This window comes from Chaetodon trifascialis, chromosome 9, assembly GCF_039877785.1.
Source record: "Chaetodon trifascialis isolate fChaTrf1 chromosome 9, fChaTrf1.hap1, whole genome shotgun sequence".
Lineage (NCBI taxonomy): Eukaryota > Metazoa > Chordata > Actinopteri > Chaetodontiformes > Chaetodontidae > Chaetodon > Chaetodon trifascialis.
This window is the reverse complement of record NC_092064.1, coordinates 1,590,464-1,615,488: the sequence shown is the minus strand read 5'-3', so window position 1 is coordinate 1,615,488 and position 25,025 is coordinate 1,590,464. Positions and strand designations below refer to the sequence as shown.

The window sequence follows — 25,025 nt, the reverse complement described above, 5'->3', positions numbered from 1 at the left end:
TTCTCCTCACCCTTAAAGCTCTCCACAACCTTTCCCCCACTTACCTCTGTAATAATATTATTAATAATAATAATAATAATAATAATAATAATAATAATAATAATAATAATAATAATAATAATACATTTTATTTATAACGCACTTTTCATTCCAAGAAATCTCAAAGTGCTACAGCACACATTACAGTAAAAACAGTAAGAGATTTTAAAAAGAGTACTTAAAGTATATTAAAAGCCTCTTTAAAGAGAAAGGTCTTTCTCTTGTGTTTTTTAAAAGCATCCACAGTCTGTGGTCCTGAGGTGACTGGGCAGGGAGTTCCACAGACGTGGTGCAGCAGCGCAGAAGGCCCTATCTCCCATGGTCCGGACCTTGGTTCTGGGAGTGTGGAGGATGTGCAGAGCGTGTATTCCGGGTTGGGGTTTGCTGGCTGAGGAGTTCTGTAAGATATGGTGGGGCATTTCCATAAATGCACTGATGGGTGATGAGACCGATTTTGTAATTTATTCTGGCAGTGATGGGAAACCAGTGAAGTGTGCGGAGTACTGGGGTGATGTGTTCGCTTAGGTGAGAGGCACAGCTACATATACTATATGTACATGTGGCAGGAGGCTTCCTTATTCCTACATGATAGAAGATATATTGGCCTATCACAGATAAATACGTATATTTCATTTATTTTTTCATTTATATAGGTCTAGCCCCCACACACAAGTATTAACATCACAGTTAACTGTAGAGGATCATCAACAAAGAGGTTTAGTCACTTTTTACTCAATACAACTGCTATTTTGTTTTGATTATATTATTGTTTCTGCTTGGGTCTAAAAGAAATCTAGAACTGATGATATTATTTTGTAATATAGTTAATCAGGAGAGCCTGCAGCCTTTGATTCCTTAGTTCAAAAGGGACACTGATGTTTAAAGATGTAGTTTATATGTAATTTCAAAGATACTTTTTGTTTATTATTTATTTATTTACAGATATTATTTGACTACTGTATTAGGCAGCAGGCATAGGTCATACCATTTTTCTTAATTAATTAATTTTGCACGTGTCATAGTTGATAGAATAAATAAAATAAAATAAAATAAAATAAAATGAAATAAAATAAAATAGCTACATCTTAATGTTGATATGTTTATTGTTGTGTCACTTTCACTTGTCACTTCTTGCCATTATTTATTTGGCTTATTACCCTGTTACCTTGTCACTTCCATTTAATTTTGGTGCTGATAATTTTAAACAGGAATGGTGTTTTACAGAACTTTTGGTGTTCAGTGTTGTCATTTGGCACTTAATTATCTGGCTACTCACCCTGTAGATGCCCCAGGGTCATTCTATGTCAACTCAACCAGAGTTTGGCAGCTTTATATTTTAGATTATGACTTTGATGGCATATCATTTTTAAATAACTAAAGTCGATTCCCTAGTGCTGTGGTTATGTGATTCTTTAGCTGCTAAGAGAGGTGCAATTGAATGCAAGAGGATGATAAATCACTCAATAGACCTCTGAACAATTTGTCCCCCTGTCATGAACAGTCGCTGTTATTGGAAAGATGAGGACTACGTCAACTCACTTCGGCATTTATCTCGCCATTTATTAGCGGGTAACACACCACGGTACATCTACGTTGTTCTTGTGTAAACACACTGATGACGTCAACGGCGCGACTACGGCAACCTGTTTGTCACGTATCATCACATCTCCCCTTTAAAGTGGTCAACCCCACATACTTTAACCAAGATGCATATCTCATACATAAACATGAATGTTGAGAACACAGCAGCTTTAGCTCTAGGACGTCGGGGTAGACTGCCCTCAGTCCGTAGCAACGTACAGTAGGGATTATTCTGCCCTCAACAGTTGCTGTTCCTATCAGGGTTTGCAGAACAGTCATAAAAGTCCTTAGATGGTTACTGTATTACACCAACAGGGATGTGACCTTTACAGTTAGGATTTCACTTTCTTTTAACTAAAGAGTAATCTCATTACTTCCAGGAATAACTACAATAATATGTAACATGTAAACTCAAATTTAACCACGTAATTCCTTTAGACTGTCAGATTAAACAAGAAATTATCCTGTACTCAAATTATTTCTCACACAACTGATGAACTGATCTTAGTGTGAAGTTGAGCAGCTCTGAGTCTCTTAAGTGTCTCTATATCTGAGAGGAACTCTGACCTCACGACCTCTGGAAGTCACCTGCACAGCACTGCATGGAGATGAGCTCTGTGCTGCACACTCCGCAGCTGAGTCTGACTGTCTCTGATCAGCAACCTGGTTCCTGAGGCCAGTACGGACCACAGGTATAGGGCTTTTGGGCTGCTGCACAGGAGATCCAGGTGGCAACAGCTGCTGGTCTGGTGGGTCAGCAGACTGTGGAACGGCCTGCAGATGTCTCCGGCTGCGTCGCAGTACGGCTCCGTTGTCTGTCTCCACCATGTAAGATCGTGGCTCTCTGCACCTCCCGATAACTCTAGTGGATGTCTTCCACCCCTTCTCTCCATCCAGTTTTACTTTGACATCCTGCCCAGGGTTTAGAGCAGGAAGAGGCAGTGCAGAATGACGGCGGTCATGGAAGAACTGGTAAGCAGACTTGATCTGGATGTCCTTCGGTTGGACTTGCTCTCGGTCCACAGGAGCAGATTGCAGCTTGTTCTCCAGCATTGGAAGTGTTGTTCGGATTTCTCTCCATAACTGAAACTGGGCTCACCCCTGTCGCAGCACTAGGGGTCACTCTGCAGCACATCAGAGCAAGATATGGGTCAGGTTGCTTTAAGATGTGTTTTGCAGTCTGTACGGCATGCTCTGCAGCGCCGTTAGACTGGGGGCAATGGGGGCTAGATATTGTGTGCACAAACCCACACTCCCGGCTGAAGTCTTGAAACTCAGATGTTAGCTTTGAAGCTCAGTTCTTTATTGGAAGCTCAAGAACGGTCCGGATAAGTCTTCAGTTCACAGTCAGAGTATTTATTGTAGGTCACAGGTAAAGCAATGCAGCGCTGGACTCAGACTGACAGAGCTTCCTCAGGATCTCAGCCAGAATGAGCACCGTTCACAGACAATTGTTCACATTTAAGGAGTTGGGATTGACCAGCCCCGTACATTAATCAGTTCAGGACATTCTATACATCTTCAAGTACTAGCCTCTAACCATGTGATAAGTAATCCATATGTGTGTCTGTGTGTTGTGTCAGGCGTGAAGATAATATTTGCAGACATCGTAAATAAGGAGTAGAGGTGCCATGAACATCTTGTTTGCCACTACTGATTGTCTCTGGGGACATGATATTTATGACTCAGGGCTAAGAGTCAGGCCTTCTATCACAGTGACAAGATGTTTTTGTATGCCAGAGCACAAAACAGGATGTTAGAGTGTTAAACAAGATGTTCCCCGTTACACAGACGTGAACTGAGTGCTGTTATCACTCACTAGTTCCAAGGAAATGCCCCACCTCACGAACATGCTCTTGAGCCAGTTAATGACTTGGCAGCTCGATGTTGTAGACAGGTGAGCGATTTCAGTGTCCCGAGAATCGTAGTCTGTCACGATCAGATAATCTTCCTTTCCTGACTCACACAAATCAGCAGCAATGTGCTGCCAGGGGCCCTCCGGCAGGGGTGTGGTCAGGAGGGGCTCGTGTCTGTGAGCGGGTTTGTTTTAAATGCAGAATTCACATGTGGATACTGTCTGTATGATCTCAGCACTGATGCGTGCCACCACACACACAGACATCTTGGCTCATGCACGGCACCGTGTCAGTCCTTGGTGCCCCTCGTGCAACAGTTTCAGCACATTTGCCCTTAGTGCAGAAGGGATGACCAGCCGGTCCTGGTATAGCACTAAGCCAATAAACTAATGTCTCTGAGAGGTGTGCTCTTGCAGTGTAAAATCCATGCAGCGATGGTGACAGCGTTGATTTTGGCGGCCACCCGTATCTGATGAAACACATGATCCTCTGCAGGTTTATGTTGTGCTGTGTGGCTGTGCGAATTTCACAGAGTTTTTGAGGTGAGACAGGTGCATTTGCTACGATAGACTCGACATATGCTTGTACCTCCTGATCAGTGCTCTCATCTCTCACATCAGTCAGCGAGCTCCGGGAGAGAGCATCGGTGACGACCAGCTGTTTCCCTGGAACGTGCTCAGCTACCACGTGAAACCTTAAGAGCTGCATCAGGAGTCTCTGTCACCTCGAAGGTGCTTTGTCCAAGTCATATGTGTTTATGAGCGGCACCAGTGGTTTGTGATCTGTCTGCAGGCGGAAGCCATCCATGCCCTGCACATAGCGTGCAAACCGCTCGCATGCTCACACGCCTGCCAAACACTCTTTTTCAATTTGAGAATATCTCTTCTCTGCGTTGGACAAAACAATAAAATGGATGGTAATGTGGATGGATGCACTAATGAAGTGACACATATGATAACTAAAGCTGCCTCTGATAAGATACTTAAAACTGTTAACAGGGAATAAGAGAATTGTGTCATGGTGGAATGATAAGTGTAGTTAGCTATTGAAAGAAAACATGCTCCTAGAAACCTCAGAAACAATCTGAATTTGGACAGTGTGATAAAATATATTTGAAAAAGAGCTGTGGCACACAAAATAATTGCAAGAGCTGAAAGAAGTACCTGGTGAAACTTTTGTTCCACTATTAGAAGAAAGAAATATGGGTCATGTCTGGAATATGGTTAAAACGATTAATGAGAGATGGCTAACTAATATGATACCAGTACCCATAGTTGAGGACATTTTAGCAATACAATTACAATTACAATTTGTCATTTGGCAGACGGTTTTATCCAAAGCGACATACATATGAGATTCATACATCTCAAGCAAAGTTCTGGACAGGAGAGAGCAACAAGAGTAAGTGCCCTAATGCAAATTTCTGGTCCAATTGGACGTAGGTGCTACAAAGCAGTGCTATGAGGTAATGCATAGAGTGCACAGAGTGAATAGAGAGGTTTTTTTGCGTTTTTTTAAAAGAAAGACGGTGTTCAGTAAAGGGCTTGGTCTTTAGTCTTTTTCTAAAGATCGAGAGGGACTGCAGAGTGAATGGAGTTTGGTAACTCGTTCCACCACTGGGGAACCACAGAAGAAAAGAGTCTAGTTAGAGACCAAGGGCCTTTTTTTAGCTGGCAACACAAGGTGCCATTCCTGGGTGTAGTGAGCAGGAGGGAGCATAAACCTCAATGAGGGAGTTCAGGTAGGTTGGAGTGCTTTTGGTGACAATTTTGTAGGCGCGCATCAAGGACTTATACTTGATGCAGGCAGCAACTGGGAGCCAGTGAAGGGATATGAACAGTGGTTTGGGCTGGTTGAAGACCAGGCAAGCCGCTGCATTCTGGATCATCTGCAGGGGTTTTATCAAGCATGCTGGGAGCCCTGCAAGGGATCTCCCTGAGAGGTAGGACTCAAACCAGTGGAGAGCAGATCCTGAGAAGCCAAGCTCAGCGAGTGTGGAGAGGAGGATTTGGTGTTTAACCATGTCAAAGGCAGCCTATAGGTCGAGCAATAGAACAGAGAACTCTTGCTGACTGTAGTGTTTCCACTACAGATAAGAGCAGACTCTCCGTAGAGTGTCTGCATTTGAAACTGGATTGGCTGGGATCATGCAGGTTGTTATCAGAAAGGAATTCAGAGACTTGATTAAAGATGGTGCATTCAAGAGTCTTGGAAAGGAAACTGAGGAATGAAACTGGCCTGTAATTTTCAACCTGAGGTTGGTCGAGTGTAGATTTCTTTAGCAGTGGGGTTACTCCGGCTTGTTTAGAAGCAATGGGGAACATACCCGTTGCAAGTGAGGAGTTGATCATGTGGGTGACAGCAGGGATAAGTGTGGGTGAGATGGCCAACAGGGGGCTGGAGGGTATAGGGCCCAATGGACAGGTAGTGGGGCGAGAGTCGAGCAGAGGGTTGGAGACTTGCTCCTCTGTGACATGGGAAAATGAGGAGAGTGAAACCCTGTTAGCCAGTGATATCCCACTAACCATGCAGTTAGTAGTAACCATGATAGCATGATATTCGGTGGCACGGTGGCTTGGTGGTAACACTGTCGCCTCATAGCTAGGAGGTCCCGGGTTTGAATCTTGCTGTGGGTGCCACCATCGAGGAAAGGGGCCTTTCTGTGTGGAGTTTGCATGCTCTCCCCGTGTTCACCTGGGGTTTTCCTCCTTAATAACCCCCACTAAAAACATGCAAGAAGATCACCACCTGACCAATGGTGACGAACAGGAACTGGGTCCCCAGATGGCTGCCCACCGCTCCTGGCCTGCCGCGGAGGAAGGACGACCAGGATGGGATTAATGCGGAGGACAAGTTTCACCAATTGCATGTCGTGTGTGCGCATGTGCATGAAAAATTGTGTGACAAATAAAGGGGATTGTCCCTTCGATTCATTCATTTCATTTCAAAGGAGGACTTGTTGCTTAAAGGAGTAAGCTTTCCAGTTTTTGGAAATGAGTGCACCCGTGCCACCTTCACGTCCATCAGGACGTGGTGTGTGGGAGAAAGTAGAGTCAGCCGAAAGCACGGTTGGTGTGGCTGTGTTTTCGGGACAGATCCAGGTTTCGGTCAGGGCTAGTGCCTGAATTTGAAAATCACTAAATTTGCGCATTTCCTGTTCAAATACGTGGGAGAAGGGCAAGGTGAGGCAGCGATGAGCCGTGCCTCACTTCTGATGGCACTGTGCCACACACACTGTCTGAAGCAGGCAGTTGTCACACGCCCATTGCTGTCTCGCTTTATATGGCCATAACTGCACAGTGAAGCTCTGGGTGAGGCAGAAAGTACCGTGCCGCATTGATAGATGGCAGTGCTGAGCTCCATCGGCACAATGCATGTCGCATGACAATAACAACAAAGCCTGCTAACAGCCTACATTCTAATGTAAGCCAGAAACAAGGACAGAAAACATTTATCAATTGCCAGCTCCTATCATCCACAACCTAGCTTGTTTTGCTTAGTGGTATGCCCAGTCTCTCTTTAATAACAGATATGGACAAAGCCAGCCTTCTAGGAAGAGTGCTGTGTTCATATTGGAAATCATCTTACTGATATACATAAGCAAATGAAAGTCCTCAAAGATGATGAAAAGGTGCATAGTAAAAAGGGGGAAGTCAGCAGAGCTCTGGATATGGAATTTGCCTTGAGCGAAATGAGAAGGGCTCTTGTGAGCAGTAAGTGTTCTGCTCCAGGACAGGATCAGTTAGGTTATGCCATATTCAGTCAATAATACCAGAGGGAGCATTAGAAATAGTGTTGATACTTTTCACAACAATATGGGCAGGAGGACAACTACCTGTTAATTGGAAGACATCATTAATGTTACCATTTAAAAAAATAAGGAAAATATACAGAATATGCTGAAAACTCGAGGGCAATAGCATTAACCTACCTTACCTCCATGTGGAGAGAAGGTTTAAAATCAATAATCACTGTCTATCAAGTAGAACATTTAAAGTCGCAACAAGATCAGAAATTGTAAAAGAGATACCACAAGGTCATGTCATAAGTAATAAGTCATCATAGATATTGTGACTAATTATATCTTTGAAAATAAAAGAAGAAGAATTCGATCATCAGTGTACACAGATAATGGAGAACTCGGGAAAAGGGGAAAAAATTGTTACATTTGTTGAAATGTATATACAGTACAGGCCAAAAGTTTGGACACACCTTCTCATTCAATGCGTTTTCTTTATTTTCATGACTATTTACATTGTAGATTCTCACTGAAGGCATCAAAACTATGAATGAACACATGTGGAGTTATGTACTTAACAAAAAAGGTGAAATAACTGAAAACATGTTTTATATTCTAGTTTCTTCAAAATAGCCACCCTTTGCTCTGATTACTGCTCTGCACACTCTTGGCATTCTCTCGATAAGCTTCAAGAGGTAGTCACCTGAAATGGTTTTAACTTCACAGGTGTGCCTTATCAGGGTTAATTAATGGAATTTCTTGCTTTATCAATGGGGTTGGGACCATCAGTTGTGTTGTGCAGAAGTCAGGTTAATACACAGCCGACAGCCCTATTGGACAACTGTTAAAATTCATATTATGGCAAGAACCAATCAGCTAACTAAAGAAAAACGAGTGGCCATCATTACTTTAAGAAATGAAGGTCAGTCAGTCTGGAAAATTGCAAAAACTTTAAATGTGTCCCCAAGTGGAGTCGCAAAAACCATCAAGCACTACAACGAAACTGGCACACATGAGGACCGACCCAGGAAAGGAAGACCAAGAGTCACGTCTGCTTCTGAGGATAAGTTCATCCGAGTCACCAGCCTCAGAAATCGCAAGTTAACAGCAGCTCAGATCAGAGACCAGATGAATGCCATACAGAGTTCTAGCAGCAGACCCATCTCTAGAACAACTGTTAAGAGGAGACGGAGGTGCGCGAATCAGGCTTTCATGGTCAAATAGCTGCTAGGAAACCACTGCTAAGGAGAGGCAACAAGCAGAAGAGATTTGTTTGGGCCAAAAAACACAAGGAATGAACATTAGACCAGTGGAAATCTGTGCTTTGGTCTGATGAGTCCAAATTTGAGATCTTTGGTTCCAACTGCCGTGTCTTTGTGAGACACAGAAAAGGTGAACGGATGGATTCCACATGCCTGGTTCCCACTGTGAAGCATGGAGGAGGTGTGATGGTGTGGGGGTGTTTTGCTGGTGACACTGTTGGAGATTAATTCAAAATTGAAGGCAAACTGAACCAGCATGGCTACCACAGCATCCTGCAGCGACATGCCATCCCATTCGGTTTGCGTTTAGTTGGGCGATCATTCATTTTTCAACAGGACAATGACCCCAAACACACCTCCAGGCTGTGTAAGGGCTATTTGACCAAGAAGGAGAGTGATGGAGTGCTGCGGCAGATGACCTGGCCTCCACAGTCACTGGACCTGAATCCAATCGAGATGGTTTGGGGTGAGCTGGACTGCAGAGTGAAGGCAAAGGGGCCAACAAGTGCTAAGCCCCTCTGGAAACTCCTTTAAGACTGTTGGAAAACCATTTCAGGTGACTACCTCTTGAAGCTCATCGAGAGAATGCCAAGAGTGTGCAAAGCAGTAATCAGAGCAAAGGGTGGCTATTTTGAAGAAACTAGAATACAAAACATGTTTTCAGTTATTTCACCTTTTTTGTTAAGTACATAACTCCACATGTGTTCATTCACAATTTTGTAAATTGAAAATAAAGAAAAACACATTGAATGAGAAGGTGTGTCCAAACTTTTGGCCTGTACTGTACAAAGCAATAGTCTGTGTAGAGAGATGGTGTTGTGATTGAAGATTCAAATTTCAGTAGTAAACCACGCTAAATACCAGTCACCGAAAGGGTTAACACTATATATAGCAGGGTTGCCCAATTAGTTTTCCCCAAGGGCCAAAGTATGTGAAATATTCCAAGCAAAGGGCCAGGTCCAGTTTTTTTCCCCCACTTCACTAAGAAAAGTTTATTTATACAGATACATCTCGTTGCTGCTGCTATCGTTATTATTATTATTATTATTATTATTATTATTATTATTATTATTATTATTATTATTATTATTATTTAATTACAATATTAATACAATTTGGATGAAATAGTTTTGGTCATCATGTTCTGAACAACCACCAACAATAGAGGCCTAACATTAAGAAAGACAATGAGAGTTGAGGTGGAATTTATCTTGATATTCAAAACATTCACAAAATTCAAAACAGTCATGGCACAACAAGGAAAGACAACAGTGGCAACAAGCCTACTGTAAACCTACTGTTCACAGGGAAACATTTCTGAAAATTATCAACGTGCAGACTTAAGAGAACCCATCTATAAAATCACAACAGTTCACAAACAAAAAAGCCTCACATTTTAAACAGGCGTTTGTGGGCTTATTAAAGAGCTCAAAGCCCATGGGGCACTAATTCCTGTCAGCACCTCCCTGGCAGACAATAAAAACACAGACACACAGACCGAGAAAGAGAGAGAGTCTGTCAGATTTTATACATATGATAAAAAACACATTAATTCATGATCGTTAATTTGGGGGAAAGAGCTGGAGATTCACTTACCATTCAGTGAGAGAAGTGAGAGTGATGGGACGCAGCAATCCATCGGATGTTGGGCCTGTATTCAGTTGTGGCAGTCCTGAGGCATTGTCCGAGACGTGCGTTTGAGAGTCTGTTTCTTTCTTGGGTTTTGATGGAGTTCATCAATGAAAATGATGACTCGCATATGTATGTGGAGGGGAACATCGTGAGGAGGAGAACTGCAACAGCTCTCGTATTTTTGAATCGATCCTGGGGAACGACACTGATCCAAAAGTCATTCACTGTGACCTCCTTGTGTTGTGCTTTGAGCACATCACAAGGATCCGGCCCGGCGGGCCGCCTATTGGAGAACATTGATATATAGCAGGGGTGGGCAAACTGTTCCACAAAGGGCCGCTGTGGCTGCAGGTTTTCTTTCCAACCAATCAAGAGCTCACAGTTTGACCAATCAGCTGTCTGAAGAGTGAGATCAATTGATTGAATGAGTCAAGTCTGGTGTGCTGCTGCTTGGTTGGAAAGAAGACCTGCAGCCACAGCGGCCCTTTTTGGAACAGTTTTCCCACCCCTGATATATAGTGTTAACCCTTTCGGTTAACCCCTACTTAACCCCTAGCAAGCCCATGGAAAAAGAGTATTTAAACATCTTCATTAATGGATTGATGAAAAATATACATGGAAGAACACATTAAAAGTATTGAGACCAAATGTTAAAATGTGTCAAAGGTAGTGTAGTGTGTGGTTGGATTTGGAGAGCTGACAAAGATTATTAGAACAAGGTTTTGATGTGGTGGAGCAGGAAACATCTGAGCCTGAGCCTACATTTACACGTAGCAGGGTATTTTGGAAAACGGATATTTTGGCTCCTCTGTTTTAAAAATAACATCGCGCACACAACATTGTTTTCAAAAATATTGTCATTTACATGAACCCGGATAAAAACGCTGTTGAGCGCTTCATAACTATGCCAAGCCTATGGGCGCGAGTGTAAACATAGGTCGCTCACATGATGTTAAGTATTCAGTCGCATGTTGAGACGTTTCAGAACCTAAAACGCCGTTTAACCCAGTTTATACACCAACAAATAGCCGGCGTTTTCAGAAATCTCCACTTTGTCTGAAGTTTTTAAAAATGATCATTTTCTGTGAAAAAAACCTCAGTTTGCATGTAAACAAGAGGCCAAACCGCATGAAAACATATGCACTTTTCCTAAGTGTAAACAGGGTCTAAAACATGCATGGCAGGGGGGCCCGAGGACCGGAATTGAGGAACACTGGACTAGACTGTAGGAAAATCAATTACAAATGCAACAGCCTTCATTAAATGAAACAGGTTTACTATACTGACTTAAGGTATACTTATACTCCGGGACAGTAGGTGGCGGCATACACCTTTAAAGTTGGCTTCTAGTCTGCCAGTGCACGAAGAAGAGTTTTTTTTTCTTTGTTTTTTGTAAGCCTGGGAAGATCCTCCGGACGTTTCGAAACTTCACTTTCACGCCTCTTAAGCGGACCTGGGCAACGCAGCATGTGGCAGAATGTAGTGCTGTCTTTGCGATTTAGTGAAGAGATAGATTTTGTAGTAAAGGACACTATGTATGAAAGTAAATACGTTCACTTTAATGGCTCAGTGACTGACGGGAGATAAGGACGAAGGACGATAAGACTTTGGTATGCAAAAGTGATTTTATTTTCCATGACATGGCGTTTCAGTTTTTGTTCGCATGAATACTGACGTTACCTGTTAATGTTGTTGCTTGTTCAAACTTTGTGGCGACGCCAACTGACAGTAACATACTTAACTACATGGCTTCAGTTCGCTTTATGCCCGGCAATTCCGTACAGTTCAGTCTACAAAGGGCTGGTAGTACTTCGGACTATTAGGCCGATTTTGATTTGAAATTGTATGTCAGCTATTAAGAGACTAACAAACTAAAGTCTCTCGCTACATGCTGTAAAGTTCAGTACACCACACAATACGAGAACCTTCCAAAAATACAAGCAGTAACGTTATAATCATGATTTTGTAAAATTTATCCTGAATCTAGTTAGATGCAATGTTAGGGTGCCTTCATATATTTAGAAATCATCATGGATGTAATAAGCAAAACTGGATACAGCATTTTAAAGTATTCATTTAAAGTATTCATTAAATTAAAGTATTCTACAGCCGTAATTATCTATCTAGCTATATGTATGTATGTATGTATGTATGTATGTATGTATATACCCTGTTGCCCATAAAGTTGGAATCATTTTGTTTTCAGACACAATCCTCTGTTTATTTAAAAGCATCAGTATTCACTTTTGACCAGGTGCAATGATTACATTATCCAGGTGAAATGAATTCATGCATAACATTTGTTTGGTGCTATGAAAGACAAGATATTTGCTGTGTTGTCTGTTTCCTGCCTAAGCCAATAGGTAATAGACACACACACAGGTGTGTGTGTGTGTGTGTGTGTGTGTGTGTGTGTGTGTGTGTGTGTGTGTGTGTGTGTGTGTGTGTGCGTGCGTGCGTGTGTGAGAGAGAGAGTGTCTGTGTATATATATACATAATTTTAACCAAATTTGACACAGAACAGTGCTTGCACTCAGTGATTACGTGGCAATGACTGCATCCAAGAAACCACTCAAGCTGGTGGCGGCTCAGTGATGGTATGGGCCGACATTCATTATGGAGGAAAGATGCCGTTAGTGGTGCTGGATGGAAATGTCAACGCAGTTGTGTACAGGGACATCCTGGAGACATCCGGGTATAGGGGAACAACTTTGGTCTGTGAGACGACAATGCTAGAGCACATAGGGCGGCTGCAATGAGAGAATATCTTGATGCAGAGGGGGTGCAGCAGATGTCATGGCCCACTTGCTCCCCTGATATAAACCCTTTTGAGCATGCCTGGGATGCCTTATGCTAAGCCATCAGTCACTACGTTTACATGCAGTCAATATTCTGGTTATGGTCAATATTCCAGTTTCTGAAACATTCGGAATAACCTGTTTACATGCGTGAGCAAATAGGATAATCAATTGGGATATCCCGATCAAAACAGCGACGCACGGACAACGCCATGATGCAATGCGCGTCATTTCAGCTTCTTCTTCCTGTATCCAAAAACAACAACAACAACAACAACAACAGCAGCAGCACGACGGATAATGAACAGCCCGGGGCTGGTGCTGACTAGGGCTGGGCCGATGATGCATGAACAAAGGTACTCGCTCTCAGGTAACCGAGCACCGTAGGGAATAATCGCTAATCAGTGAGACACGCTAACACGCCAATCATGTAACATTATCAAGTTCGGTTGCGCCATGTCGTTATCACTTGTTGGTTGCTCCGCGAGGACTGAGATGAGAAATGGAAAGTGAGCGCTGCAGCGAGCGAAGAAATTGTCGATAAAACAGGGAAAGTCAGCTCGCCAGTATGGAGTTTTTTGGATTTTATAAGTCGGACCGTAGTCAGAACAATGTGGTCTGTAACTTATGCAGGACTGTCGTCCCCACCAAGACCGGTAATACCACAAACTTGTTTAACCACCTTAGCCGCGGTCACTCTTTGGAGCGCAGCCGTATTCGCCAACGTCCGCCAACCGCAGCACCACCGTACAAGCAGCTGACCACCATGCAGAGGTATCTGCTTCAGTGCCTGATGACAAATCATCTAAAAGGCACGAGGACGTAACGGAGGCAGCGGCATATCATATAGCTAAAGAAATGCTTCACTGAGCACTGTGGAGAAGCCAGGTTATAAACATCTCTTACACGTACTTTTTTTTCTTAAACACACTTGCAATAAAAATATAATTGAATAGTTCATGTATGTTTAGAGTAAGAAGAGTGATTAAAGTTGTTCATATGTCTTGACTGGTTTTATAGTTCAGTCAATGTTACTGTACTGTCTATCATGTTTGTTTGTTTGTATGTTACAGATGTCAAGTTTCTGCTATGTTTCCAAAACACTGCACATATTTGAAAACATTTTATTGAGCAGAAGGCGAATCAGCTTATGAACTTTCTGTACTAAACCTGCAGAAAAAAAGTTCTCAGGTTTCTCTCTGTTTACATTTTTTCACTTTTTTTTACATTTATTGTTTGAGTGTTATCCATGGTTGTGTTGACATTTCCTTTCCTTTCTGCCTTGATAGCTGAGGAGATTATAATCAGAGGAAGGTTAAATTTAAAATAAAAATGTTTAAATTGAATGTATTTTTCTCCTGGTCCTTATTTTAAATAGGCCATAAAAATACCAATAATTATCGATATTGACCAATATAAAACACTTATATCGCAATAGAGTTTTCAGCCATATCGCCCAGCCCTAGTGCTGACCCACCACCAGTACTTGACACTATTCTGTCTCACTTTCTTCATTAATGGAAGGCGAGAACGTGAAGAAATAGGAAATGGAGCCGGAGCTGTGCCATCCATATCCATGCTACCTGCACTCAAAAGACCAACATTCCTTGCGAATAGAACATGCGCAGAACACAAATTAATCTTCCGTTCAATGGGGATATTCCGATAGGTGTATACATGACCAAAAATTCGGGTTACAAAAGGAGTAACCCAGGGGTCATATTCAGGTTTTTAAAAACTGGAATATAAGCATATTCCGGTTTTTCAAAAAGGTTATTGGTTTTTACATGGCCATGCGCAACCTGGTTATTGCTGATATTCCGGTTATGAAAGGGTTACTTGACTGCATGTAAACGTAGTGAGTGAGAGGGACAGTATTCCTCAAACTCTACAGGAGTTAGCCCAGGCTCTGACCGAAGAGTGGAGCATCCTGCCCACTGACAACATCAACAAGCTTGTGGACAGTATGCCACAATGTCTTAATGCACTCGTCTGTGTCAGGGGTGGCCATACTCGATATTAGTGACTGTGTGACATTTGAAAGAGTAATATCGGACATTCATATGCATGAAATCTTCTCGAATATGTGTTTCCTGTTAAACTGACTGAGGGACTGACTAACTGTGCAATTTAAACAAAACCTTAATCCTATTGTTTCAATACCCCCAATAATATTTAAGCCTGCCTGCAGTTTGTCAAGGCTAATTGTGATTTCATTTTCATTTTGATATGTTTGGAAGAGATTGATTAATACATTTTTTTTTACCAGATATACACTTAATCTGTCAAGAATAAATCACATTGTCACAATCATTTCATGAAAAGAGGTAAAAAACAAATTTATTCCAACTTTATTAGCAAAAGTGTATATGTTTTGTTGTTTTTGCTCATGCTTCTTACAACTATCCCTTTTGCTGCTGTAACATAGAAATGCAAATTTCCCTGCTGTGGGATTAAACAAGGATTATTTTGCTTTATTTTATCTTGGTTTATATCTTGACCAGAGCTGGACTAAAAGACTGATCAGCTGACAATGATCATCTGAAAGTGACATCTGTGCTCAATGGATTCCTGGTATCAAACTAAATCTCTAAATCAGATGTAACAGTAAATAAAGTCATTTCTAATATAAATTAATCATTAAAGGCACCTTATGTATCCTGATTCCAAGAAGTTGGGACGCTGTGTACAAACAGAATTTGATAATTTGCTGATCTACTCCATTGAACACAGTGCTCGTCAACTTCATTGATTATTTTTGTAAATATTATGGTTCTGAATTTGATGTCAGCAACCCACTTCAAACAAGTTGGAACAGGGTCAACAAAAGACTGAAATTTGTGAAATGCTCTAAAATCATCCGTTTGGAACATTCCATAGGTAAATAAGTTAATTGGTAACAGGTGATAGTATCATGATTAGGTGTGAAAGGGGCACCATTGAAAGGCTCAGTTGTTTACAAGCAAGGATGGGGTTATGTTCGCCACTTTGTGAAACACACTATTGTATGAAGGATGTTACTGCGTGTGCTCAGGAATGCAAATTATTGTACTCTGTGTTTATTTACATTTTACACACCATCTTAACTTTTTTGGAATTGGGATTGTTAACAAAGTTCTGTGATCATTATTATTATTATTGTTGTTGTTGTTGTTGTTGTTGTTGTTGTTGTTGTTGTTGTTGTTGTTATTATTATAAAAGCACATACATGTATGTGATGATGTTAGACTTCAAGGCTACATCTTGTATCCTTGAAGTCTAACATCAACTAATAATCATCTGCCATGCCTTTGCTGGAGCATTGCTACATTTTTTGGTGTGTTGCTGTCACCAACTATTGATCAGTTGTGTGAGACGTTTAGCACATACATGCATCATTTGACCGCATGCTCTTGCACATCCATGTGCATCCTCATGTGCCTGTATGAGATACAAAAACAAAATGGCAACCAGCTCATCAAAAGGTTGCTCCATAGTGGTAGTGGTCAGAAACTCCACAGGGAATCTTTAAGTTCCTTTTTGCACAAGTTGTCTCATGCTAACTGTTTTTCACAGAACATTTCCTGACATAAAGAAGCTGCAGAACAGAAGGATGAGCTCACTGCACAGGTTGGTGACAAACTGTTTTTGATACTGATGCTCATATTCCAGTTATGTTTGATCTTCAGTGACTTGGGATGTGGGATGCAGATGTTGAACAATTCTCTTAAGACTTTTTTTTTTTACAGTCAGACTGACATATGATATAGCTATGCTTGAACACAATAGTCGGACACTAAGAGTAGGTAACACTTCATGCGATTGCAGCTGTAATAAATCTCATGCAACTTTCTTCTATTTCCCGTAGTTCACAACTGCTTTGCCAGAGACACTTACTGAATAATGTGTGACTGCAAAGTAACTCTGGCCTAGACATTGTTCTTGTGACAGTGTTTGTGAGCAGTGACTTGTCTGTGATGACCGAACTATTTTTAACTGCTATTTCAAGAACAGCCTTGTTCAGCTCACAGAACTGTTTTTGTCAACTGTTGGAGTTAATTAGATATGAGTAATCAAATGTATTCTTAGAATAGTGGCATGTGACGTTGTTTTTGGGTGAACACACAGATGCAAAGGACCATACTGTTCACCACACTCATGACATGTGTGGTATGCACACATGCACATATGCGGTGTCTTGTTCCTACAGCATATTGTGATTTGACTCAAATGACCATATTTTTACATCATTCTGTTTGTACACATATACCACCAATATAAAAACTTATATCGCAATAGAGTTTTCAGCCATATCGCCCAGCCTTAGCGTGAATACAAGGAGGAGGACCTTATAAGTAAGCCAGTGCAGAGCAGCTAAAACTGGACTAATGTGCTCTCTATTCTTGGTTCTGTTTAACAGCCGAGCTGCAGAGAGTTTAATGAGCAGAAGTAGGGCTGGGCGATATGGCTGAAAACTGTATCACGATATAAGTGTTTTATATCGGTCAATATCGATAATTATTGATATTTTTTATGACCTATTTAAAATAAGGACCAGGAGAAAAATACATTCAATTTAAACATTTTTATTTTAAATTTAACCTTCCTCTGATTATAATCCCCTCAGCTATCAAGGCAGAAAGGAAAGGAAATGTCAACACAACCATGGAAAACACTCAAATAATAAATGTAAATAAAAGTCTAAAAATGTAAACAGAGAGAAACCTGAGAACTTTTTTTCTGCAGATTTAGTGCAGGAAGTTCACATGCTGATTCACCTTCTGTTGAATAAAATGTTTTCAAATATGTGCAGTGTTTTGGAAACATAGCAGAAACTGAGGTAGACTTGACATGTGTAACATACAAAAAAAAAAAACATGATAGACAGTACAGTAAGATTGATTGAACTATAAAACCAGCCTAGACATATGTTTCACATTCAGTTTTGTCTTCATTTAACTTCAACAAATTATTGTTCTTCCATTTATTTATTTTCAAAAGACATTTCGTAATGGAGTCTATAGTTAAGGCATCATTTGGTTCTCTATTGATGTCATCAAGTGGCAGCATGCATAGTGAGAATCGTAATGGGCCAAGGCAGCTCCCTTTTACAACCCCAAAACAGATGTCATGTTTTGACAGATGACACATGATTTCCAAGGCTGACATAAAATTTTCTCCCTTTGATGTATGTTTAAAACATGTTAACACACAGTCAAGATGATTAATTAAGATGTCATGGTCAGTTGACTCAATCAGGTTGCTGATTATTTTAGTAAGAGTAAGAGCAGTTTCAGTGCTTTGGTATGGTTGATAGCCTGACTGAAATTCCTTCAGAAGCTTATTTTCTAAATTGATCAATAATTTCTTAGTTAATTTGCATTGAAAGAGAACAGAACATGGCTTGACATGCTGTCAAACACCCACTTTAAAAATGCAGTAGGTTCATGATCAACGCATGAGGTGGAAGGACTCAGTGACAGTCTTGCAGAGCTCAGTTAATATAATACATGAGAATTTTCCCATTTTTTTTTTTTTTTTAAAACAGGGTTTTCTGTGGTTATCTGTGTTTACATCAGCAGCAATGCTGGCTCTAATTGACGTTGTTTTGTTTTCAAAGAGTTCCCAGCTTGTATTATCAATAGGGCTGTCAGTTTAACGCATTAATTAGATTAATTAATTACGCTGCAAATTAACGCGCTATAAAAAATAACGCAATTAGTCATGAGTGGCAAGTCAATGCGCAAGCATTTTAAACTTGGCCCTTTGAGTGACCCGTAGGCTGCAGTGAGGTCACATCTTACCTGCGCCACTAGTCAAAAGCAGGGTGACAACAGACATGGATGCGACACCAGAGAGCGAGGCAAGCCTACTTGGACCTTTGAACGGCAAGTTTATTTATAAAAAGAACAAAGACGGGACTATTAACAAGAACGCAGTGATTTGTACCTTGCGTAAAAAAGAATTTTCCTATCACCGTAGCAGCTCCAGCCTGAATTATCATTTACACGCTACATGTAAACATGTAGTTGCTGCTAGTGCCGCTAGTGCTACCGTGAGCTCACTCCGCCAACCCACACTTGCTGAGTTAGGAAAACGAATGAGCATACCACGACAGAAAAACTGACAAACTCAATCGCAAAGTGGGTTGGTGCTGATTGCAGGCTGATTTCAATCGTGGAAGACGAGGGCCTAAAAGAGGCGTTTCAGATAGCGTCATCTGACTGACTAATTTCCAGCTACCGTCGAGAACTACAGTGATGAAAAGAATTCACCAGCTGTAATGTGAATGTCAGTGAATTGTAATGTCCTAGAATTCAAATTCTTTATTTGGGGACCTTCAGCAGATATGAGATTAAAATGCAATTAATTAAATTAATTAATTACAAATCCTGTAATTAATTAGATTAATTTTTTGAATCGCCTGACAGCACTAATTATCAATTAACTTTCATGTATAACTTTCACATATCAATTTTCAGTTTATATGTCAAAAAGATGATGATATTATTACATTCTGTTTTGTTTGTTTTTTACAGTATCACAACTTTTTTGCTGTGAGTCACACGCACTACCTGCCGCTAGTAAAGACATGCTATAGACAAATGATTCTGCTTCTCGTTTGCAGTGGACTGCCATTGAAGTTTTAAAGCTGCCCCTTAAAATGACCCCACTTTACAATGCTTGCTCGCCACCAAACAGCAGACACAGAGTTAAAAGAGTAGCTGGTGAACATAAGGGGCTCTTTTCATCTCTGCCACTGGCGGGGCGCAGGGTGTGCACACCGCGCAGTGGTATTTTCGTGCAGCGCAGGCGGGCGCACAGCACACTTGGTATTTAGGTAAACCGAGGCGCACACAGGTACGCAAGGATGGGCGTTGTGGCGCAGTAGGGGGAGGTGTTGGCAGGATCAGCCGGCAGATTTGGATTTTCGGTCCATTTCGGTCCACACCGGTGGCCTAAAAGTGTGCTGAAAGCTTGCCACCCCAGAACTGGTCAACTTTGTACGCCAGCTGCGCACCGCTAGGCAGGTGGATTTTCGTAAACTGGCAGAGTCGTGCACCCACATCACCAATACCTCACAAGCAGGTTTCCACGGTGTCTGGCATTTCACTGCAGTCATTAATTAGCAACAGCCACTATTCAATGCAACTATCTGAGTCAGCACATACAGTCAGACCTAAATTTTTTTTTTGATCAGTGTCTCATCTGACCACATCACAAGCACGTTCGTCATGCGTAATGGTCACTCAACCTGACCAAATGTACACAGGTGAAACAAGGATGCAAACTAATCAATTAATGTCGCTGTGCCAACCAGAAACAGCCGTGGCATCCGACAGAGCATATATACTGCATCTATCTCAGAGCACTCGAAAGACAGAGAGAGACAAACACATGGAAAAAACATAAGTGATGATTGTTGTCTGCTATTTCCCACATCATTTCATTCCAAATACAAATGTTATCATTGTAATGGTTAACGTTATCTACAGAGATGGAGTATATCATTGCTTTGAGGAGGATGAGGAGGAGAAGGAGGAGGAGGCCGAGGATTTACCATCTAAGGACCTCATATTTAGACATGAGTGACCAGGTGGGCCACGAGAATAACACCTTCAACACTGTAGGCAATGCAACTTTCTTTAATCATCATCTCCTCCTCCTCCTCCTCCTCCTCCTCCTCCTCCTCCTCCTCCTCCTCCTCCTCCTCTGGTAGCTGGTTTCTGTCTGGGCTCGAGATTTCCCATCTTGTTTTCTGTGTTTATTTAAATTTTCCTTATACTTGAAAGCTTGAATTTTTGGCTGAATTGGACATCTAAAGACATATTTTATGGACAAATATTTAAAAGTTGTGGATGACCTTTGCGACCCCTGATATTTCTCAGATACACTCTGCTCTGGCCTACTGACAGAAAAAGCCTGCTTCAACCTACCAACAGAAAAAGCCTGCTGGCAGCTAAAGCTAACTAGCACCAAGATGCCTCCTTTCTCCACAGATGACCTCTACAAACTTCTACAGCAGGTTGCAGTGTTGGAAACTTAAGTTCAGCATCTGGAAATAGAGAGTCCAACAGGTAGAACCCAGCACCCAGAGATCTGTGATGTGACAGGCCTCCTCAACACCTGTGCAGAGTAAGACACAGCCGTGGATAAAAGCTAAAGGGAAGATGAACAACTAAGGTTTGTTCTACTACTGCCGGACCCTGGATCCCCAACTGAAAACCTGGATAACTTCTCGGACTCACAGAGAAGGGTAAGGCCTGACAGGAAGTCAGAGGATAGAAAGCTACAAGGAAAGCTACTGACTGGTCCTGAGACTCTGGTTGTTGGTGATTCTGCTGTTAAAGATGTGGGAAGCATGTACAGCAGAAACACAAAAGTGTTGTGCTTTCCTGATGGTACAGTCTCCAACATGACCGACAGAATCCTCAGTATTGTTGCAGAAATTCCAACTTTGAAATACCTTGTACTGCACACAGGGGCAAGTGATATTGCGAAACAACAATCTGAAGTGCTCAAACGAGATTTAGGTAAACCGCAAAATGCCGTGACCTCTCTGAATGCTGAAGTATTCTTCAGTGGGCCTTTACCACCAGTCAGAGGCGGAGGAGAGAGATTCAGCAGATTGTTGACAGTAAACACTGCATGAAAAGTAACATTTCTGTCAATTTCCGTCACTGTAAATTGACATGGAAGTTCTCTCTCAGCCCCTGCGACCATGAGGTGTTAAAATGCAAATGTAATTGCTGCAAGCTATACAAATGCAAATTGGGATGAGTGTGTGTGTGTGTGTGTGTGTGTGTGTGTGTGTGTGTGTGTGTGTGTGTGTGTGTGTGTGTGTGTGTGTGTGTGTGTGTGTGTGTGTGTGTGTGTGCTCTGTGCCTACAGAATGCAAAGATTTTTTATTTTTTTTTCATGAGGATTTAAAAGTATGTTTAAATAATTTTATATTAATATATTTATATTTATATTAAATAATATATATATTCGGTAATATATTTATATTAATTTGACTCTCAAAAGCCTTTAAATTTCCACTTAAATTGCTAAATCAAATTGTGAAAATTAAAGCGTCTACAGTTCTTGGACACTGGTCACAATTTTTCGCATTTTGCCACCACACCACCAGATGAACAATGCTTGCGTGATTAGCTTGCAAAATTCCAGCAGAGTCAGTCCACTGATGATTCTTTAAGTAGGAATAAAAAGGGAACACACCAAAGTAACTTTTCTTTTTTTATTTTCGATGATGTCACTTTAAAGAAGTTTACATGTTTTATAAAATATTCAGGTACAAAAATAGAAAATCAAAGTACCTAACAAAATCACAGCATGTTTTTCTTTCTACGCAACAAAAATGGTCTCGCGAGAAATTCCGAGAGTGCGACCTCGCATATGATTGGACACCTCCTCTGACACAATGACGTCAGCAGAAAACGACCTTGGCGCATCTGTAGACGCGAATCGTGTTTGGATCAGAACAGTTAAGTTTTGGGTCCTGCTAAACTTTAACTCTGTTCATACAATGGCCGGACGTCGTCTTCAGTTCACCCCAGAAGGCACTCCTCTGCGACGAGTGGACGGCCTGCCTGCGTAGCGACCATATCCAGAAAGTCCAAACAATTTAGAGAAGAAACTGCTGTGCGCCTTCAGTGGATTGTCTCGGCTGCTAACGCAGCTGATCGCACAGTTGATGAGGAGAATGACCGTGATAAAAGCCAGACTGCTCACTCTGGAGGAACAGCCCCGACCAAACTGCAGCTGTGGAGACGAAGAGACGGGTGCATAAGTTGCAGTAAGTAACGTTAGCATTTAATACTACATTGTGCAGTTTTTAGGGCGCCAAACCTTTATTATTCTTATTGCACTACGTTCCGAACGTTTGATAACCGTTTACATTATATTTCACATTATAATGTATTTTGTATTTTAAAGGAAAAGGTGCAACATCTGCACAATAGTGACGGAAACGACAGGCGATATGAACCTGAGCAGGGGTAAGTTAATAAAATACACAGGAAATATTCTGCAGAATATAAGTAAACGTAAACGTTGCATGACCTGTTTGAACTTTTTGTGTTTTACAGACTAAACTCGCCCCACAACGAAACGGTGACGTCATATTTGATGGCCACTTTAACTGCGAGTCCAGACATGGATGCTGTGGAGAGCGAAGTCTTTTTATGTAAGTTTTTTTTATTTATTTAACCCCTATCTGTTGTTTGTTGTTGTTGTTGTTGTTTTTAATTTCCTGAAGCCTGTCTTAATTATTTCAAACCAATATATATTTTCTTCCAGCGGCCTGTAAGACATATTATGAGACGGTGCGGAAGAGCTTCAGGTATTCCCAGCCAGCTCTTTCAGTTCAGGCGGCAGCTGTGAAGATTTCAGCTTGCAGCAGACAAAGAAGGAAGCGGGTAAGAGTTACATGAATGCCGCTTTATTTCCATAACAATGTATAAATAGGCTGAATTTTATTTATTAGCTACATTGTTTTTGAGAAACATTGTCACATATGTTATCACATGTTATTGTTTCTTTGCAGTACTAATATTATATTAATACCTGTATTTACAGCTTCTGGAAGCAAGAAGGAGTGTCCTAGCCACCCAGCAGGAAATAGATTTTTGGGTCACTGCTGACATGATGTCTCATGAGGAGGGTGACACTGTGGAAGGGGAAGCTGGGTGGGTCTAAAGCCTCCATCTTTCCACAGTCAGAGGCTCTCCCGACTCTGCCAGACACTTCAAGAGCGGCTGGACAGCGACCCAAAATATGTGGCGACACACCGCAAGTGGCTTTGCATTGAGTCCCCTTCAAAGCGACCGGCACCAACTGTGTATGACCCAGAGGCAGCAAAAAGGAATTTTCAGAGGCCTGAGGCATGCACCGTAGAACAGCGGCATGGCCCAACCCAGAGACTGTATGAACCCCCACATTTCCTTTCTTTTTTTTCCTTCCCTTGTTAATGTGTGTGGCACAATTTCATTAAAGACTTTTTTCAAAATGTTTCTGTCAACTGTGTTCTTTGTGTTCTACTGTGTGGTAGTGTAGAAGGTGGATCGCCAAATAAATCAATGAATCATCAATCAAATAAAATATATATATCATCTATATTTTATATATACATAAACATAACAATAAAATAATTATTTTTTAATATATTAATTTAGTATATAGTATTTAATTTAATATGTATTTATTATTATTATTATTATTATTATTAGTGGCGCACAGATGACCAATAGCAGCAGAGTTGTTCAAATCACATGATCGCTCACTCATGTGATTGGAGTTGCTATCCAATCACATGATGGTTTCCTTTTAAAATGCCTGTGGAATCATCCAATGGTTGTTTGTGAAGTCAGCAGGCCAGCCTGAGGAGATCAATGTCGGTAGCATTCATGTGCTAATTACAGTTATTTGCACCTTCGCGAAGGCGCGATTAACCATGCCCCCCGCCGACAGATGGTTCGTTTCCAACGATATTTGGAGCCAGCGAAGTTCCCTGTAAACTTGCCGTAAATCGCAGAAAATCAACGAACTTCGCGGGAATTTACGGGTCGAAAATGTGGTTTTTCATGCAGTGAAACAGATGGCTTTCAACTGCATGTGATGTCCACTCAGTCCATTTTATTGACAATTTTAACTTTTTCTGGGACCACAGACATTTTTTCAAAAGAGACGGACTTTCCCTAAACAGGTCAGGAGTAAAACTTTTTGCCTCCAACCTATCTGTCTTCCTGCTTGACACTGTTCCACTCCCAAGGTCAAGAGACAAGAGGAATCCAAACAAAAGCAGCAAACACCAAAACATGAAGGAGAACCGACTCTCCCCCCGTCTGTATGCTCTAACCATGAGGGATGCCAGAGCAAAAAAGGGGATGCCTCATGTCCTCCACCAGGGGCCACTGCTCGTGAGGATTCACCGACTCTAATCACTAAAACTCCACCCAGGTCACCATCTCCAACCACTAAAACTCCACCTAGGTCACCATCTCCAACTGCCCAAACTCCATTAAGTTTATCATCTTCACTGGGTATCCCATCACCCTCCTCCCCCCTGCTGGAGTTTACTGACCAAATGAACAAACTTGTCAGTGCTGGCATCAGACTTACTCCTCGCCCATCTGGG

At 41.5% G+C, this 25,025-nt stretch overlaps 1 protein-coding gene across 9 annotated transcripts in view; it reads left to right on the top strand.

Annotated features, from left to right (window-relative positions):
• The first annotated feature begins 11,470 nt into the window (after positions 1–11,470).
• Positions 11,471–25,025, top strand: part of nlrx1 (NLR family member X1) — a 45,825-nt gene continuing 32,270 nt past the window's right edge. Inside the window, exons 1-2 of one of the 9 annotated variants that reach the window (XM_070970716.1) lie at positions 11,471–11,719; positions 16,463–16,516. In XM_070970716.1, coding sequence (XP_070826817.1) covers positions 16,500–16,516 — 17 coding nt within the window. In that variant the 5' untranslated portion in view covers positions 11,471–11,719; positions 16,463–16,499. Of the gene's footprint in view, positions 11,720–13,147; positions 13,278–16,462; positions 16,517–25,025 lie in introns of those variants that run through there. The other 8 variants (XM_070970718.1, XM_070970720.1, XM_070970717.1 and 5 more) reach the window with 8 other exon arrangements.